Source organism: Oryx dammah, unplaced genomic scaffold (genome assembly GCF_014754425.2).
Source record: "Oryx dammah isolate SB20612 unplaced genomic scaffold, SCBI_Odam_1.1 HiC_scaffold_2, whole genome shotgun sequence".
NCBI classification, from domain to species: domain Eukaryota; kingdom Metazoa; phylum Chordata; class Mammalia; order Artiodactyla; family Bovidae; genus Oryx; species Oryx dammah.
Window position 1 is genome coordinate 157,357,706 of NW_024070186.1, and position 18,799 is coordinate 157,376,504.

The window sequence follows — 18,799 nt, forward strand, 5'->3', positions numbered from 1 at the left end:
TGGGAGGCCTGGGACCTGAAGGATGTCCTTCCACAGCACCCAGCCAGAAACCAGAAAGGAGGCGGCAGCTCTGGTTGAGTTAGTGGCAGCTAAAACGCTCCCGGTCTGTTTATTGGCCACATGAGGTGGTCGTCAGAAGGCTAGTTAGAAGGCAATCTCAGGAACTAGTATGATAAATGCCCGGAAGCACGAGGGGTTCAACAGCAGTGAACACGGCAAAGTGTGTGGGAAGCAGGGCTCCTGGGCAGAGTCCCGAGCTGCAGGCCTGGCTCCGGCCGCGGGCACACAGCCCCAGCGCCCGCCAGCTCAGTGGAGCTGAGCATCCAGCTCGTACTTCTCACAGAACTTGTCAGTGAAGGGGATGCAGGTGAGGAACTCACACCACTCGCAGCGGACAGGGTAGAAGTAGAAGAGGACCACCAGGCCGGCCAGCAGGCCCAGGAAGACCAGCTGAAAGACGATGATCTGGCAGCGCTTGCGGTACAGGTCGAATTTGCCGAAGCTAATGTATGGCAGGAAGGCAAAGGAGAGGAAGAGGCCGCTGATGAAGCCTGAGATGTGGGCGAAGTTGTCGATCCAGGGCAGCAAGCCGAAGGTGAAGAGGAAGAGCACCACGGCCAGCAGCTTGAAGAAGGCGCGCCAGGGCCGCGCCAGAATCTGCCAGCTCTGGAAGAGCTCCACGAAGAGGCAGGCCAGGATGCCAAACTGCGAGCCAGCCGGGCCCACCTGGGGGTGCAGGTGACCCTGAGCCAGTGGGCCAGGGCAGGCCGCCCACCCCCCTCCCTTGGCCCAGGGTGGGTCAGGACAGGAGCCCCAAGCAGGAACTTGGGTCTGCTGGACCCAGTTCATGCTGGGCAGCACATGGCAGGGGCAGCCTTACCTCTGCCCGGTATGGCAGGAAAATGGCACTAGCCAGGTTGCCAGTGACGCCACTGAGCAGGTAGATGATGGCTATGCGGTGCCAGCCCGCCAGCTTCTCCAGGTCTCGCAGGACTGTCATCTGGAAGCAGACGGACACCAGGCAGTGCAGGACTCTGTGGGGAGGGGGCACTCAGCAAGGAGCACTGACCAGCTAGTCCTGGGGTCCCCGGGACCCCCTCCTCCCCCAGCCCCCGCAGCCCACGTGCTGTCACTTGCCCAGCGTGCAAGAAGAGGGACAGCCACAGGCGGTAGAACTGGTCGGGCACCTCGGGGTTGAGGAAGGGCAGCAGCCCACACACGTCGTCCATGCAGTGCACCTGCGCAGAGGGACCGTGAGCGCCCGCCGCGGCCGCAGCACACAGAGGGGCCCTCCCCAGAGGCCTACCTGCGAGCAGAGAGTGGCCTCCTCGTGGAAGTAACCCCTCATGAAGGCACAGTACTCCCGGGAGGTGATCTCACACCTGGAAGGTCAGGCCAGAGCTGGGAGGACTCCCAGGCTCAGGTTTCCGCCCCACTCGCCCACCAGGTCCGGCCCCTTGCTCACCCCATGCCCCCCGGGATCCTGGGTCGTTTTGGACTGGATATGGGAGCAGGCCTCAGCCCCAGGGTGATGCTCTGTGTCCAGGACCGGGGCACCCCTACCTGCCCTTGGTGCCGATGCAGCAAGGCCGGCCAGTGATGACGCAGTCCATGTGAGGGTGGTTGGTGTGGTTCCCAGCACTGCTTTTGGTGCAGATCTGGGTCACAAATGGGGATGAGTTGGGTCAAGGTCACCCCTAATCTTGGGCCCCACACCATGCTTGGTTGGAGCAAAGATGGACAGCCTCCTAGGGTAGGAGACAGGCCCCCTTGGCCTCAAGCAGGTCACAAACGCTGGGCCTCAGGGCATCTGTCAAACGCATGATGTCATTTGACCTCTTAAGGCTTCACCTGGTTCTACTTAGAGAGGGAGGCTGTAGTGGATGGACAGGCCAGGACAGAGCATCTGAAAACGGGGTGGTCCCTCAGGGGAGACCTCTGGCACCACTGATGGGTGAAGTGTGGATTTCTCCCCAACAGTAAGGTGGTTCCCGAACAACCCCTCCACACCAGCTCACCGGCCACTTGGTGATGTCATCTGGCCACTCATGAGGGTCCTCAGAAGAAGGCTCATCACACACCCTGCACGAGCCCAGGGTGTGGTCAGACCTCACTCTGTGCCCTTGGCTTAGCACCCTCCCACCCTATTGGACAATAAGGAGAGCAATTATACCTCCCTCCACCCCCGCTCCCAGGGGAGACATGGACGAATGGAGGTGGAGGGGGGCCAGGCAGCAGGACTGACCTGGGATCCTGGTGGCAGACAGAGCCGTACCGCCTCTTTTGGCCAGCAAGGTCTGGGGCACTGGGATGCAGGGGCCACTTCACCCACACTGCCAGCGTGGACTGTGGGAGGACATGGGCTCAGCCCTGGTCAGAGCCCACCATCCCACCGTCTCCAGGAGGCCGGGATCAGAGACCCTGAGCTCCTCCCTCTGGCTCTACACACCCGCGTGCCCTGCAGCCCCTCCATGAATTTGCACTCGGGAAACTGCTCGCATGTTGGGAGATTGTTAAGAGTTCAAGAGTATAGTTCCTATTAGGTTGAAAACAGAAACCACCCGTGCCCAAAATTAGGCAACAGGTACAAACTGGGAGCTCCACATAAGATGATAAAAACTTGGATGAAATTGTTTAAAATTTAGAGGCGATACCACTTACATAAACTTATGACAGGTGCCCAACAACAAGATGAAAGTGGGAAGGCCACACCCAAATTAAAAACATGCAGAATTCCCTGGTGGTGCAGTGGTTAGGACTTGGTGCTTTCACTGCCAGGACCTGGGTTGGATCCCTAGTCCAGAAACTAAGATCCCCCAAGCCCTGCCGCTCGGCCATTAAAAAAAATAAAATTAAGAACGCACAGCCTGCAGGGGGAGCAGCCAGAGATGGAGGGATGGGATAAGAAGGAAAGACTGAGGCGAGGGGCCTTGCACAGACGGACTGCATCGTGTGCTGAGAACCCGGGGTTTAGGACAACTCAACCAGCTCTGCCTGAGTCCCAAGGAAACGAGGTGCAGACAAGGGTGCGAGCTGAGCTGCGGGCGGGCACTCACCGAGCACTCCTCCTCCGAGGTCTGCACGCAGCCTGACCGGTCGTTTCGCACGCAACAGGCCGAGTGCTTCTCGCGCTCGCGCGCAGCATGGATGAAACTATGCACCTGTGGGTCCTGGCGCATGCATGGCGAGAACTTGGCACCCAGGTGAATGAGGGCCTCCTGCGGGGAGGACGATGGGCAGCTGCGGCTGGGCCTCCACAGCCCAGGGCCCCGCCCCGCCCTCACCGGGCCCCGCCCCGCCCCTCCCTGCCCTCACCGAGCTGGGCCCGATCCAGAAGTTCTCCTGTTGCACGTACTTGACATTCTCGTAGACCCCACGGTTGCGCAGTACCTGGGAGGTGGAGAGAAAGATAAGACAGAGCTCGGTCGCGCCCCCTCCCGTCAGTGTGGGCGGGAGGGAGCCCACACTTCGTAGGGCGGGGCCAGGAGGGCACCCGGAGGGCGCTGAGGCTCACCGAGTCTACGGTCTCGTGCTGTGAGAATCCCACGGGCGCCACGCCATAGATGCACACGGCTAGAATGGTGACGAGCGAGTGCACGAAGGTGAGCCAGTAGGTGAAGAAGGGCCTGAGGGGCAAAGCGTCAGCAGAGGCGCCATCCCCAACCTGGAGCGCCCGCGCCCACCTGGAGCCATGCCTGCCCTAAACCCCTCCCCTCGTGGCCTACCTGTGGTCGTCCATGTCCTCAATCTGGCGTTTGACATAGCTGTCGATTCGCTTGCGGTAAGTGCGGTTGGTTAGCCGGCCCACCATGCCGAGCCCGTACGGCCGCTTCTCCCTGGCAAACAACTTGCGCACCGGCATCGCGATGCGCTGGCCCCGCCGCTGCCCCGCCGTGCTCACCACCTCCTGCCGCAGCCGCACCTTGGGCTGCGGGGCCGCTGCGCCGCCCTCCTTCTGCTTGCGCCAGCCACGTTCCAAGGGTCTGGGGAGGGGGGCACTGTCACCACCAGCCCCAGAGCGCCCACACGCTGCAGTCCATCCCCGGCGGGGCCAGGACGACCCACCAAATCTGTTCTGCTCCCATGTGTAACAGGCTGAAGTCAGCCCCGCAGAGCAGAAGCAGAGCGGCCCGAGCCACTCCCGGGATGGCAGGCAGGTGGGGTCAGACCTACATCTGTGAGTATTAACGACGCCACCTCCTCGCCCGCTGGATCCTCTCCAGGCTGTGGGCTCTGGGACAGCCATCCTCCTCCAGAGATGAGCAGCCCAATTTGAATGGTGCCCAGTCCTGGGGCCCCCAAACCTAGTTGCCAAGCTGGGTTCCCAGTCCATGAGATGACCCCCCCCCCCGAGGGTCCCCTTGGGCGCCATGCCTTGGAGCAGCTGCTCCTGACAGCTGGGGGGCGTTTCCCCCACGGAGCTCGCCGGGAGGCACTCACAGCATCAGGTGGCTGCGCTCCAGCTCGCTGCGGTCCAGGGCGCCGCCCGTGAGGTCCACCTGCTCTGTGGCTCTCTCCCAGTCTTTAAGCGCTGCCTCCGATGGGGACTCGAACACCTCGTCCGGGTAAGTGGACAGCTCCTCGTGGAGGACACCTTCCTGAGCAAACACGCGCGGTCAGCGTGGGAAGCTTAGGCAGAGGGGTCAAGGTGATGGCGCCAGGCTCTTACCCGGGCAAAGAAGGACGTGTCCAGCTCGTCAGGGAAGTCAGCGGTGTCCTCCTCCAGGAAGCTGGCAGGAGTGAAGCTTCGGCGCTGGGCACGGCGTAACGTGCCATCCCTAACCGAGCGACCCTGCCAGCGAGGGAGTAAGCGCACGGCTCCGTGCAACCGACTCGCCCCCAAACCCCACCTGGGCCCCTGCACCCACCTTCACCAGCGCAGCGGCTGCCCGGAAGCTCATCTTGGCCACCGACTCGCGCTTGCGCCGCCGCGGGAGCCGGTTGAAACCGGAGCGGGAGCTGGAGAAGGAGCAGAGGGAGGCGGCACCCGGCGTGACGGGCGTGTGCGGGGCGCTCGGGCCGTCGGCGGCATCATCCGCCAAGCGGAAGGCCCGGCCCCGGGCCAGGGGGTCTACGATCTGGAGGAAGGGAGGAGATGCCGGAGTTGGGGCTGGTCTGGCCAAGGGGGCTCCTTCCCCACCCCAGACCCCACTGTGGAGAACACAGCTGCTGCTCAACCCCCCACCCAGCAGGCCCCTGGATAGCTGAGTGGGTTCCGCCGCAGCCCAGTGCACCCAGGAGCCCCTCTGCGCCTGCGTTTGTGTTACAGCGCCGTCCATCCCGCGATGCTCCCAGTCCCGACGCTGGCCGAGGCTCAGTCCCTGTCTTCCCTCAGGAGCCCCTCGTCCCAGAGAGCGTCTTAGGTCCCTTTACAGCAGCACGCAACCACCATCCGAATCCAGGAGCTCCCAGGGGCCGCCGGGCTGGCTGTGTCCCCGGCCCAGCCCAGAGGAGCCGAATGCAGGGCCCAAGGGAGGGCGTACCTTCTGCATGCCCAGCTGGCACGGCCCCACGTACAGAGGCGGCGGCGTCTCGGTGCTGGTCAGCGACACGTTGTCCTGGCTAGGCAGGTCTAGCTCGCGGATGACCTGGGGCTTCAGCCTCCCATAGCGCTGGCTGCAATGGCGGATGCTCTTGCGCTGCCACTTCTGGGTGCTGTCACTGTCCTTGCTCACTCCAAACCAGTCGGCCGTGCCCCTGCCGGCGGGGGGGGGGGCTCAGCGAGGGTGCCCGGCTGTCCCCTCCCTGGCCCGGGCCTCAGAGGAGCTCCCCATCGGCATGCCCGCCGCAGGCCTCCAGACCCTCCAAGGGCCCAGGTGGGCTGTGGCTGATCAAGGAGAGAAGAGGGTTCTGGCCCTGGCCACCCCCGCACAGTCAGCCAACTCCAAACTGCCACCAGATACGGCAGGCCTGGGTGAAACAGGTGAGTGTTTCACACAAGCCCTCTCGCCATCCTTGAGGTGAGGATTTCTGGAGAGACACCGAGGCTGGACGGAGGTCAGAGTTCAGCCAGCCGGAGCATGGCCACGAGCAGCAGCTGGGCCTGGCGCACGGCAGAACCCAGGAAGCGGGTGCCGCAGCCTTGAGCAGGCTGCCCACAGCCCTCAGGCATGCAAGCAGAAACGCTGCTGCGCCTGCCGCCAGGAGCCCCGGGGACACCAGCAACACTGGCAGCTCTGGGGGCGCACAAGCCATGCTCACGCTCACGGACACCACACACGCCTGCCCTGCCCACGGTACCTGAGCAGGGACCGAGAGAGACGGGCATTGCGGGAGGGCCCTGCGGGCAGCGGGGGGCCCGACGGAGGCAGAGTGTGGACGCGCCCAGAGCACACCCGGCGGCTGTCCGGGGCCAGAGCGTTGGGTGGGGAGACAGAGAGGAGAGAGAAGGTGCTGGGGGCAGAAAAAGGGGCAGGCGACGGCAGCCAGCCCCAGAGCAGGGGAGCGGGGATGCAGGATCGAGAAGGCCCCCGCCCCGCTCCCAGCCCTGCGGCCTGAAGGGACCCTGTGTGCTGCCTCTGCCCCAGGGCCCTGCCCGCCCCGAGCAGCCAGGACAGCCCAGTACCTGCGGATAGTCTGTGTGATGGACATCTGGCGCTGTAGTGCCGGCCGCCGGGGCTCCTGGTGGGGCGAAGGGACGCGGGCGGGCTCGGCCGGCATGCTCACGCTCCGCAGGAATGCCTGGCGTCTCAAGGGCTGGGCAACGGGGTCCCGGTGAGGGCGCTGGACGGGCTGGACCCACAGCCCCCGCTGCCCAGGGCCTACCTGCAGGAAGCTGGGCTCCTCTGCTGCCGGGGGCACCACGGCCGGGATGTCCAGTTTCAGCCACGGCGGCTTCTTGTGCTGCAAGCTGCTGCTGCTGTCCCTGCGGGCCTCGCCCATGGTTCAGGCAGACTAGGCGGGCCTGGGGTTAGGACACAGCGCTTTAATACTGCCGTGGGCCTGGGTTCAATCTCGGGTCGGGGAACAGGGATCCCAAAGCCATGTGGCGCAGCCAAAACACAACACAGACAGGTCTCTGCGGGGCCCCAGGCCCAGGCCCAAGAGGAGGGAGAGTCAGTGATAATCAGAAGAGACGGCCCCAGCACAGCTCAGCACCCACAGGCTCACTGCCTGTCTCCAATGTCTCAAGACACCACCGGGCACACACTGGGTCCCCAGACAACAGACATTCATGTGATAAACAGTTCAGGACCCACCATGAGCCACTCACAGGTGCTCAGGACTCACTAGTGGAGAAAAGAGGAATCCAAAACAAAGTTCCTGCACTGCTGGAGCTTGGAGTCCAGACAGACAGGAAGCCCACATGGACACACACTGTGCTAAATGTTGCCAAGTGTGACGGGGATAAAACAGCATGTGGCAACTGCCTGCCTGTGAGGGCTGTGACACAGAGCCTTTTATCTGGTATAGAAGGAAGCCTTACGTCAGAGTAAAGACTCTCAGCGTGATCCAGAGAGCACGGCCACGGGCAGGCTGCTCCCCACACAGGGGATGGCCAGGGCAGAAGCGCGAGGAAGCGCGAGGGCTGAGAAGCCAGCCTGGTCCATACACGGGGCGAATCCAAGGGTGGACTTCAGTCTCCTAGCCACCACAACAGCTGCTCCAGAGACAGAGGGCCCACTACGTCCACGACAGGGTGCAGGGGCCCTCCCTCTCTCTGAGGCGGGACCACCTGGTTTCCCAGAGGCCGAGGGTTCCTACAAGCCAAGTGCTTGCCTGCGTGCCAAGTCGCTTTGGTGTCTCTTTGCGGCCCTATGGGCTGTAAGGAGCCAGGTTCCTCTTTCCATGGGATTTTCCAGGCATACTGGAGTGGGTTGCTGTGCCCTCCTCCTGGGAATCTTCCCAACCCAGGGACTGAACCCACGCCACTTAAATCTCCTTAATTGTCAGAGGGGCTCTTTACCACTAGCACCAGCTGGGAAGCCAAGGCACCTCCTGAAAACCACCTAGTGGAAGCGCTGCTGTCACCACCAGGGGGCGCCACATACCAAGAAACTTCAGCAAAGACGCTCCCTGGGGGCTCAGACCATACAGAATCTGCCACAAGGCAGGAGGCCAGGGTTCGAACCCTGGGTGGGAAGATCCCCTGGAGAAGGAAAGGGCTACCCACTTCAGTCTTCTTGCCTGGAGAATTTTTCTATGGATAGAGGAACCTGGCAGGGTACAGTCCATGGAGATGCAAAGGATCAGACACGACTGAGCAACTAACACTTGCACTCTCACTTTGCTCAGCACCCTAAGTGCCTACGAACTACAAAACTAGTGGAGGTGATGGAATTCCAGCTGAGCTATTTCGAACCCTAAAAAATGATGCTGTTAAAGTGCTGCGCTCAATATGCCAGCAAATTTGGAAAACTCAGCAGTGGCCAAGGACTGGAAAAGGTCAGTTTTCATTCCAATCCCAAAGAAAGGCAATGCCAAAGAATGCTCAAAGTGAAAGTCCCTCAGTCGTGTCCAACTCTTTGTGACCCCATGAACTGTACAGTCCAAGGAATTTTCTAGGCCAGAATACTGGAGTGGGTAGCCTTTCTCTTCTCCAGGAGATCTTCCCAACCCGGGGATCAAACCCAGGTCTTCCGCATTGCAGGCAGATGCTTTACCAGCTGGGCCACAAGGGAAGTCCAAGAATACTGGAGTGGGTAGTATTCTACCCACAAACTGTGGAAAATTCTTCAAGCAATGGAAATACCAGACCACCTTACCTGCCTCCTGAGAAATCTGTATGCAGGTCAAGAAGCAACAGTTAGAACTGGACATGGAACCACGGACTGGTTCCAAATTGGGAAAGGAGTACGTCAAGGCTGTATACTGTCACCCTGCTTATTTAACTTATATGCAGAGTACATCATGCAAAATGCCAAGCTGGATGAAGCACAAGCTGGAATCAAAACTGCCAAGAGAAATATCAATAACCTCAGATATGCAGATGACACCACCCTTATGGCAGAAAGTGAAGAAGAACTAAAGAGCCTCTTGATGAAAGTGAAAGAAGAGAGTGAAAAAGTTGGCTTAAAACTCAACATTCCAAAAACAAAGATCATGGCTTTTGGTCCCATCACTTCATGGCAAACAGATGGGGAAACAATGGAAACAGTGACAGACTATTTTCTTGGGCTCCAAAATCACTGCAGATGGTGACTGCAGCCATGAAATTAAAAGATGCTTGCTCCTTGGAAGAAAAGCTATGACAAACCTAGACAGCATATTAAAAAGCAGACATTACTTTGCTGACAAAGATCCATCTAGTCAAAGCTATGGTTTTTCCAGTAGTCATGTATGGATGTGAGAGTTGGACCATAAAGCTAAGTGCCAAAGAATTGATGCTTTTGAACTGTGGTGTTGGAGAACACTCTTGAGAGCCCGTTGGACTGCAGGGAGATCCAACCAGTCCATCCTAAACGAAATCAGTCCTGAATATTCATTGGAAGGACTGATACTGAAGCTGAAACCCCATTACTTTTACCACCTGATGGAAAGAGCTGACTCATTAGAAAAGACCCTGATGCTAGGAAAGATTGAAGGCGGGAGAAGAAGGAGATGACAGAAGATGAAATGGTTGGATGGCACCACCAATTCAATGGACATGAGTTTGAGCAAGCTCCAGGAGTTGGTGAAGGACAGGGAGGCCTGGCGTGCTGCAGTTCATGGGGTCATAAAGAGTTGAACATGACTGAGCGACTGAACTGAACTGACCCTAAGCCCCATATCCCTTGGGCACAGGGGCAGGGCCCAGGACCCAGAGCTGAGGGCTTGATTTGGTCCACCCCAGCCTAGCCATGGGACCATGAGGCAGTAGCCACATAAGCAGGGCTCCTTGGCACTTACTCCCCTCTTCCCAAAATGGCACTTTTCGGGCAGGTCTGCTTCCCTGACCCCAAAGAAGAACCACGGGGCCTGGAAATACTCTACACACGGACATCGCCAGGTGGGAAACATCGAAATCAGACTGATTATGTTCTCTGCAGCCGAAGACAGAGAAGCTCTATACAGTCAGCAAAAACAAGACCTGGAGCTGACTGTGACTCAGATCATGAGCTCTTTATTGCAAAATTCAGGCTGAAATGAAAGAAAGCAGGGAAAACCACTAGGCCAGTCAAATATGACATAAATCAAATCCCTTATGATTATACAGTAGAAGTGACAAGCAGATTCAAGGGATTATATCTGATAGACATACTGCCTGAAGAACTATGGACAGAGGTTCGTAACATTGTACAGAAGGCTGTAATCAAAACCATCCCAAAGAAAAAGAAATGCATGAAGGCAAGGTGGTTGTCTGAGGAAAGTATATAGAAAAAATAGCTGAGAAAAGAAAAGTAAAAGACAAGCAAGACAAGGAAAGACATACCCACCCGAATGCAGAGTTCCAAAGAACAGCAAGGAGAGATAAGGAAGCAATGCAAAAAAAAATAGAGGGTAACAATAGAATGGGAAAGACTAAAGATCACTTCAAGAAAATTGGAGATATCAAGAGGACATTTCATGCAAGGATAGGCACAATAAAAGAGAGAAATGATATGGACATAACAGAAGATGAGATTAAGAAGAGGTGGCAAGAATACACAAAGGAACTATACAAAAAAAGGTCTTAGTGACCCAGATGATCATGATGGTGTGGTCACTCACATACAGCCAGACATCTTAGAATGTAAAGTAAGTGGGCTTAAGGGAGCATCACTATCAACAAAGCTAGTGGAGGTGATAGAATTCCAGCTGAGCTATTTAAAATCCTCAAAGATGATTCAGTGAAAGTGTACCACTCAATATGCCAGCAAAATTTGGAAAACTCAGCAGTGGCCACAGGACCGGAAAAGGTCAGTTTTCATTCCAATCCCAAAGAAAGGAAATGCGGAAGAATGTTCAAATTACCATACAATTGGCTCATTTTGCAGGATAGCAAAGTAATATGCAAAATCCTTCAAGCTAGGTTTCAACAGTACGGGAACTTCCAGATGTACAAGATGGATTTTAAAAAGGCAGAGGAACCAGAAATCAAATTGCCAACACCCACTGGATCATAGAGAAAGCAAGGGAACTCCAGAAAAACATCTACTTCTGTTTCACTGACTACGCTAAAGCCTTTGTGTGGATCACAACAAACTGGAAAATTCTTAAGAGATGGGAATACCAGACCACCTTACCTGCTTCCTGAGAAATCTGTATGCAGGTCAAGTGGCAAAGGTTAGAACTGGGCATGGAACAACAGTCTGATTCAAAATTGGGAAAGAAGAACGTCAAGGTTGCATATTGTCACCCTGCTTATTTAACTTATATGCAGAGTATATCATGCGAAATGCTGGGCTGGATGAATCACAAGCTGGAGTCAAGATTGCCAGGAGAAATATGAACAACCTCAGATATGCAGATGACATCACCCTTATGGCAGAATGTGAAGAGGAACTAAAGAGCCTCTTGATGAAGGTGAAAGACAAGAGTGAAAAAGCTGACTTAAAACTCAACATTCAAAAAAGTAAGATCATGGCATCCAGTCCCATCACTTCACGGCAAACAGAAGGGGGAAAAGTGGAAACAGTGACAGATTTTATTTTCTTGGGCTCCAAAATCACTGTGGACAGTGACTGCAGCTGCAAAATTAAAAGACGCTTGCTCGTTGGAAGGAAAGCTATGACCATCCTAGACAGCATATTAAAAAGCAGAGACATCACTTTGCTGACAAAGGTCCGTCTAGTCAAAGCTATGGTTTTTCCAGTAGTTATGTATGGATGTGAGAGTTGGACCATAAAGAAGCTTGAGCACTAAAAAATTGATGCTTTTGAACTGTGGTGCTGGAGAAGACTCTTGAGAGCCCCTTGAACTACAAGGAGATCCAACCAGTCCATCCCAAAGGAAATCAGTCCTGAATATTCACTGGAAGGACAGATGCTGAAGCTGAAGCTCCAGTACTCTGGCCACCTGATGGGAAGAGCCGACTCACTGGAAAAGACCCTGATGGTGGGAAAGATTGAAGGTGGGAGAAGTGGGTGGCAGAGGATGAGACGATTGGATGGCATCACTGACTCGATAGACATGAATTTGAGCAAACCCCGGCAGACAGTGAAGGATGGGGAGGCCTGGCGTGCTGCAGTCCATGGGGTCACAAAGAGTCATGACTTAGCAACTCAGCAACAACAACAAACAGAGAGGGTCCTTGCACAACAAGGCCAAGGGGAGCAGGGGCGTTGTGGAGACTCACTTTCTCAGCCTCTCAAAGCACCCCAGACCCTGACAGATTCCGACCTGCGGGGCCTGCGGCTCACCCACCGAGGTCATGAGACACAGCCTCTACTTCCAAGCCTCCCTCTCGACTGCCTGGCGAGATGCAGAGAGAAGACTTTACGCATAGCGAAACTGAGGCCTAAGAAGGGAGGCTGGCCTTGCCCAAGGTCACATATTCATGGCACCACAACTAGAGACGCAGCTGCTACTGGCTCACTCTGCACAGACCAGGGAAGGGACCCTGCTTGGAGGCTCCACCAGCTCGCTATGGACCTGAAGGCAGGTCTGACATGAGGGCGTCTTGAGAACTGGGGCCCTCTGGGGTCTGAACCAGGAGACCAACTCTCAGCGTCCAACTCACACCACCACCCAGCCCAGACTTGCACGGCTGTGGCCAAGCAGGCCTCCTATCCTGGGAGGCGGCGTCCTCGTCATCCGCCAGCCCCCTCCACAGGTCAGGGAGACTGTGAGCTGCCCTGTGTGCAGGACCCTGGTCTCGAGCACCAGCGATGGAATCTCAGACAGTACTGGGCACGTTGGGAAGACAGAAGGAGCTCAGAAGCTGCAGGGCTGGGACGACACTCTGGGTCACCTCCTGAGCCATGATTGGGCCGGGGCTGCCAGCTGGAGACCCGAGCAGTCAGACCCCTCAGATGATGCTGCGCCCCTGGGCCCTTGTGGGGAGGGGCCAGAAAGGACGGGACTCCTTAGCATTTCAGGTGGAGGCCCTGGTACCGTCAGCCTGGCCCTGCCACCCAACTCCATGGCTCACATAGCCTCATACACTCCTGGTGAAGCTACTGCGAGGTCCGGATAGGAACCCGCAGGCGGGGTGCTGGGGGCTACCCCTCAGAAGCTTCCGCACACACACCCAGGACATCTAGATGCCACAAGATGGTCCCCCACTCGGGAGAGTCAGAAACCCCAGCACGCCGATGGGCGCACACCACCACCCACACCTGTGACCCTCCAAGGCCCCTCCTCACAGCTGGCTCCCCCAGGACACCATTCTGCCCACGGGGTCACCCTGCCAGGGCCTGGATCCCCCTGGCTTGGTTGGGACCTCATCCACACGTGTGCTGTCCAGTTCCGCCATACCAGGCCCACAATGCCCAGGGCAGGCCTGCTCCAGAGCCACGGCTCAGTGACCACTGGACATCTCAGAGTGTGGGCTAACAGGGGCCAGGCCCCATGAAGTGGGGTGATGGGAAATTCCTGAAGATGCCCCTTCACCGGGGCCTGGGAGGAGCTACCATATGACTGGGGAGGAGGTGGGGGGGGCGGGGAGCACACAGAGGAGCCGGGCACCCCCTGCCCCCGCCAGACACAGGAGCCTCTCACGAGGAAGGCTCCAGCTCCCTCCTGGACACACAGACCTCTGGGTGCCCACCCCCACCAGCGCCCACCGCATCTGGGGCTGAGGCTGGACGGCGCTCCGGATGCCACACGGCTCCTTGCCCCCAGAGCCACGGGTTCCCGGCCTGACCCTCCCTGTGTGACCAGTCCCCCCCGCCCCCGTCAACGCATGCCAAACTCTGGACCTCAAGCGGGTGGGGTTCACAGACAGGGTTGGGAGTGGCTCCACAGTGGGCCCCAAGGACGTGGGGGAGGGACAGGCCCAGGCCGGACAAAGGGTCTGGGCTGGAAGGGGGAACAGCACCCACCCAGAGGAGACAGTGGCTCAGTGTCTGGGTCTCCCCGGGCACACAGGGGGCTCTTGTTCCTAGACGGCCCCTGGGGGGTCTCCCTACAGCAACCCCCTCCACTGCCCCCAGCACAGGGAGAGACCTCAGCCCAGGGAGGGCCTGCCTGCCACGGTCACGGCATCTGACTCACTCTAGTGACACTCACGGCCGCCCCCTCGGGCCCAGACCTACCAGGGACTCCCAGACAGGCCCAGGGAAGCGCGGGGAGGAACGGCGCTCAGGAGCGTGAGGCAACGCTGGGGGGGCTGGGGGCCACAAGAACCGCTGAAAGCAGGAACCAGCAAGGCAGAGGGCTAGCGGGAGGGGGCAGGCCCCCGATCTGGTGATGACCCCCGGGGATCCTGGGCAGGTGCCCAGGAGGGCCAGGGAAGTGGGAGACAGAGCAGGAGCCTGGCCTGAGACAGGGTCCTGACCCAGCATCCCTTCTGCCACCTGTAACCCTGAGAAAGCCTGAACCCTCCCCTCTGAAAACCGGAGACCACAGCAGAGCCTGGGACACACAGGTGCTCAAGAAGCAGAAGCTGTTTCAGAAACGGCTCTGCCTGCCAGTGCAGGAGATAACGGTTCGATCCCTGATCCGGGAAGACCACACATGCCGTGGAGCAATTAAGTCCACGTGCCACAGCTTCTGAAAAGCCCACGATCCGCAAAAAGAGCAGGCACTGCAGTGAGAAGCCGGTGCTCGTCACCGGGAGAGTGCCCCCGCTGGCCGCGATAGTGAAGAGCCCACGCGGCAACACAGTCAAAATTAAACAAACAAAAAGTATTTTTTAAAAAAAACACGCTGGACCTAAAAAGAATATAATATTGTAAGTCATCTATGAAACTGAAGAAGTCGTGTCTAACTCTCTGTAACCCCATGGACTGTAGCCCACCAAGTTCCTCCATCCATGGGATTTTCCAGGCAAGAGTACTGGAGTGGGGTGCCATTTCCTTCTCCAGGGGATCTTCCCAACCCAGGGATCAAACCCTGGTCTCCCGCGTTGCAGGCAGACGCTTTACCCTCTGAGCCACCAGGGGAAGTCCTTAAGTCATCTGTACTTCAACTAAAAAAGAAAGACAGGAGCAGGCTGGTGACGCCTGCCGGCTGTGGGGAGCTCCCCGAGGAGGGCCCAAGAGCAGAGCATATCAGAGCGTGGGGCGTGGGACGGCCCGGGCAACACCCTTCAGAGGGGCCTGGTTTGGGAAGGTGTAGCCAAGAAGCAGGAGATGGGGGAGAGGTTCCGGCCCACCCAGGCCTGGACAGGCCACAGCTGGGTTAAAGCTAGAGCCTTTGCTTCTGTACTGAGGCCTGCCCCGCACACCTGAAGGACAACGCTGACCAGGGGCACCTGGAGGCCAAGTGGGTGGCCCGGCCTCAGGACCAGAACCACAAGTTTGGCGCCAACTCTGCCCCGGGGACCACCGGCCACCAAGGTCAGCTGCAGGTGTTCAAGAAGCAGCAGCTGGTTCAGAAACGGCTCCACCCCAGGACACACACCCCGATGTGACCCAAGCTCACCTGTGCGTGGTCCCAGGAGGGGCCAGCTCCTCTGACCTCCCACTGTGAGCCCTGATCTTTGACCCTCAGTCTCCTGTTTGACCCAGAGTCTGAAACCCAGCCCCAGGTCTCCCTTGGCAGTTTTGACTCCAGTCCTCCACCACGTGCTGCTCTGGCAAAGCGGAAACGAGCTGGCTCCCCTGAGCGTCTTGACCTCGTCTGTTTCCAGCATCTTACTGGGAATGACCCTGGACAGGCCCTCATGCTCCTCACCCCCCGCCAGTGACCCTCCACTTTTCTGTGGAAGATATGAGTTTCAGAAGGGAGCAGGGCAGACCTGAGACCTGGCCCCTGGCTTGCTCGGTGCCCTATGCCATCCCTAGGAGGAAAACGGATCCCTGAGCCCCAGACACCCACACCAGCTGTCACCCCAGATGAACCTGCAGGGCGCCAACCAGAACCACAGGAGGCTCCCTGCTTTAGAACGCCCTGAAAGGACTGCCCTGCGAGGGTGATGCCGGAGAGGGGCACGGCCCTATGATCGGGTGCTGCCCAAAGGCTAGGCAGACACAGATGGCCCAGGGGGTCACTGGCCACCAATTAAAGCCTATGACCCAGCTGGGGCTAACGGGGCGGATGCACCCTGGGATCGGGAAGCACCAGGCTCAGAAAGGTCAGGGGACCCGTCCGTGACACAGAGCCAGCTCCAGGGTAGGGCAGGGACTTCGCTATAACAGGTTCTGGGTGTGACAATCTGGGATCTAACTGGACCTTGGGAGTCAGGTTGCAAGCCCACCTCAAGCTGTGGAATGGAAAGACCCAAATCCCATCAACAGGTCTGGACAGAGGGCAGACGATCAGCCTGTCACCAGTCAGAGGCCGCAGAAGTGCTCCTGGCCAGCCCCAGAATGTGCTCCCAGTGCCCACACAGCCTCGGGCTCAGCAGCCCTGCCCAGGACACGGCGGCTGGGGGATCGCACCCTTGAGGCCATAGGAGGGGACGCCTCGCCCCTGAACTCTACTCCTGGAGCAAGAAAGGCTTCAGCCAGCAGAAGCCTGGCACACCTGCCTCAAACCTGACTCTGGCTAGCTCCGCTGACCTGTCACAACCCCTGCAGAGGTCCTCTGCGTCCACCTTACAGATCAGGAGACTGAGGCTCAGAGAGGCCGGTCACCACCTGCGGTCACCCAGCCTCCAAGCAGTTCAGGAGCTGGGGAGGGGGCCATGGGCTCCCGGGGAGGGGCAGACCATCTGGGATCCTCAGGCTAGGGGAGCCAACAGCCCCTCTGAGACCTCCATGCCACCTCACCTCCACCCAGAGCATCTCAACTCAGGGAGAAAGGAGCCACCCTCACACACCCAACCCAGAAAACAGGCAGCCGCTAAGGAATCCGATCCTTGGGCTGAAAGTAGATCCTGTCACAGACACTGACGTGGGGGACCCGGAGCTGGGGAGGGGTGGGCAGGCAGAGGGAGCCCCTCATCTCTGGGGAGATGAGCTACAGGAGATGCCCTGAGCAACAGCTTGAGTCCAGAGACCCTGAGGGGGGCCTGGAAGGCAGGCACGACCTGGGTGATCCCTCTGAACCACGGGGCCCCTGGACTACGCACTGCCAAGGGCAATGGTTTGCCGGCCACCCCGCGAATGCCGTGCTCCAGGTCTGGGCCCTCGGTCAGCACTCTGGGGGGAGCCTGGGGCCCCGGCACCTTTCATCCAGGGTCACGCCGCTACAAGCCCTACTGGTAGCCCCTGCTTTTCTCAAGGAAAAGGACACAGCTTGCCCTAAATAACCCGGTGGCAGGGGCTCAGCCTCAGGGAACCCTTGGGCCCCAGCCACCTGCTGGGTCGTCCAGCGTTGTCCCACCCTCTGGGTGGGGGCTAAGGGGGCTGGGGCTGGCCCCACCGGGGTGGGGAGAACCCAGCATCTACCTGGGCCAAACCTGAAAAGCCAGTTTCATCCCTGAATCTCATCTGCCAGGAAGTCCCCAGTGGGGGTTGGGGGACCTTTCCCAACACAGGGCTAGGGCCTCCAGATCCAGACCTTGCTCACCCGGATACACAGATACACACCCCCAAACTGCGCACCCACGAGGAGAAACTCTGGTCAGGGACAGGTGGGCCCCCAGCAGGGCGAGCAGCCAGGCCCCCCAACCCAGGGTCCTGAGCACCTGGGATCCAGCCATCTCCCCCAGCCAGGAGACGGCCCGCTTCCCAGCACGGGGTAGTGGCCACAGGCTCAGGCCCTGGCCTGGTCCTCTTGGCCACTGAGCACAAGGTAGGAAGACGCCCGGTAGCTTCCCGCGTTGAGAGGCAGGATTGTGAAGCTGAAGGTGGGCCAGTCCCTCCCCAAACCCCAGGTCCACAGCTACTGCTATTGCGGAAGTTAGTCCCATCCCCCGGGAGGACGGCTGGGACAGCGACGATCCGGAGAAGTCCCACCCAGAAGTCCCACCCTCCGAGCTGGAGTTTCGACTTGAGACACCACCCACTGGTGGAGGCCCGGCAGGAAAGCGTAAAGGGCGGGGGGAGGGTACAGCTCAGAGGCGCCTGGGGACACCCGGACCCCGAGCCCTCCCGCTGCCCGGACCCTCAGCTGTCGGGCGGGGGCTGGAGCCGAGCTGTCCGGCCGGGTCAGGCCGCCGCCCGGACGCGCTAATCCGGCCACGGGCTATTTTTGCGGTCCGCCGAGTTAGGAATCCGGGGCTGGGCCGCCTCCTCCTTGCGCGGCTCGGGAAACTCCGGGAAGGAAAGTCCGGCCGTCTCGGGCGGAGACTCCTCGTAGCCGGGACGCGGCCAGACTCCCGCCGCTCTGAGCGGCTCCGGCGGCGGAGGGCTGGGGACCGGCCCTGGCGCTGCGGACGCCGTCTCGGGACCCACCCGGCCCGCGCCCCGCGTGCAGCCCCGCCCGGCGCGGTCACTCACCACTGCCGCCAGCGCCGGGGTCCCGGGGGTCCTGAGGGCTGCGGGGAGGGGCTGCAGCCGCCGGCCCGAGGGCGCCCGCGCCGAGTCCCCGCCCGCCCGTCCGGCCCGCCCGTCTGCCCGGGAATGCCATGGAGCGAGGGGCGTGCGCGCCGGGGGCGGGCCCGGCTGAAGGGGGCGGCCGCGTGACTCAGGGCTCAGGAATGCGCGCGGCCCGCCCCGCCAGAGCCACCTCCTCCGGGAGGGCGGCGGGGACACCTCTGGCTGTGGGTCGAAAGCGCCTTGGTCGGGGCAGGAGGACCTGGTGGCCCAGCTAGACCGAATCTGATGGTCAACTTCACCCGCTCCCGGACCCGGAGTGAGTCCTGACCTTAGCAGATGCTTTGACTTGTGCTTGCAGAATGGAGAGTCTAGGAGACAGCTCCGTATCTCCAGGGACCCAAACCTCCAGCCTCCTCCAAGGCCGGGCTGCC

At 59.3% G+C, this 18,799-nt stretch overlaps 1 protein-coding gene across 1 annotated transcript; it reads right to left on the reverse strand.

Annotated features, from left to right (window-relative positions):
* Positions 1–69: 69 nt before the first annotated feature.
* RHBDF1 (rhomboid 5 homolog 1) lies at positions 70–18,415 on the reverse strand. Its single transcript, XM_040229046.1, has 18 exons — positions 18,330–18,415; positions 6,766–6,904; positions 6,566–6,696; positions 5,484–5,697; positions 4,869–5,078; positions 4,670–4,792; positions 4,441–4,598; positions 3,726–3,983; positions 3,515–3,626; positions 3,316–3,390; positions 3,057–3,218; positions 2,246–2,346; positions 2,019–2,082; positions 1,564–1,658; positions 1,307–1,382; positions 1,138–1,238; positions 881–1,034; positions 70–726 (listed from the first exon to the last, which is right to left on the reverse strand). Exons 2-18 carry the CDS (start codon positions 6,880–6,882, stop codon positions 307–309), a joined length of 2,571 nt encoding a protein of 856 aa, XP_040084980.1. The 5' UTR covers positions 6,883–6,904; positions 18,330–18,415; the 3' UTR covers positions 70–306.
* Between the last annotated feature and the right edge of the window lie 384 nt (positions 18,416–18,799).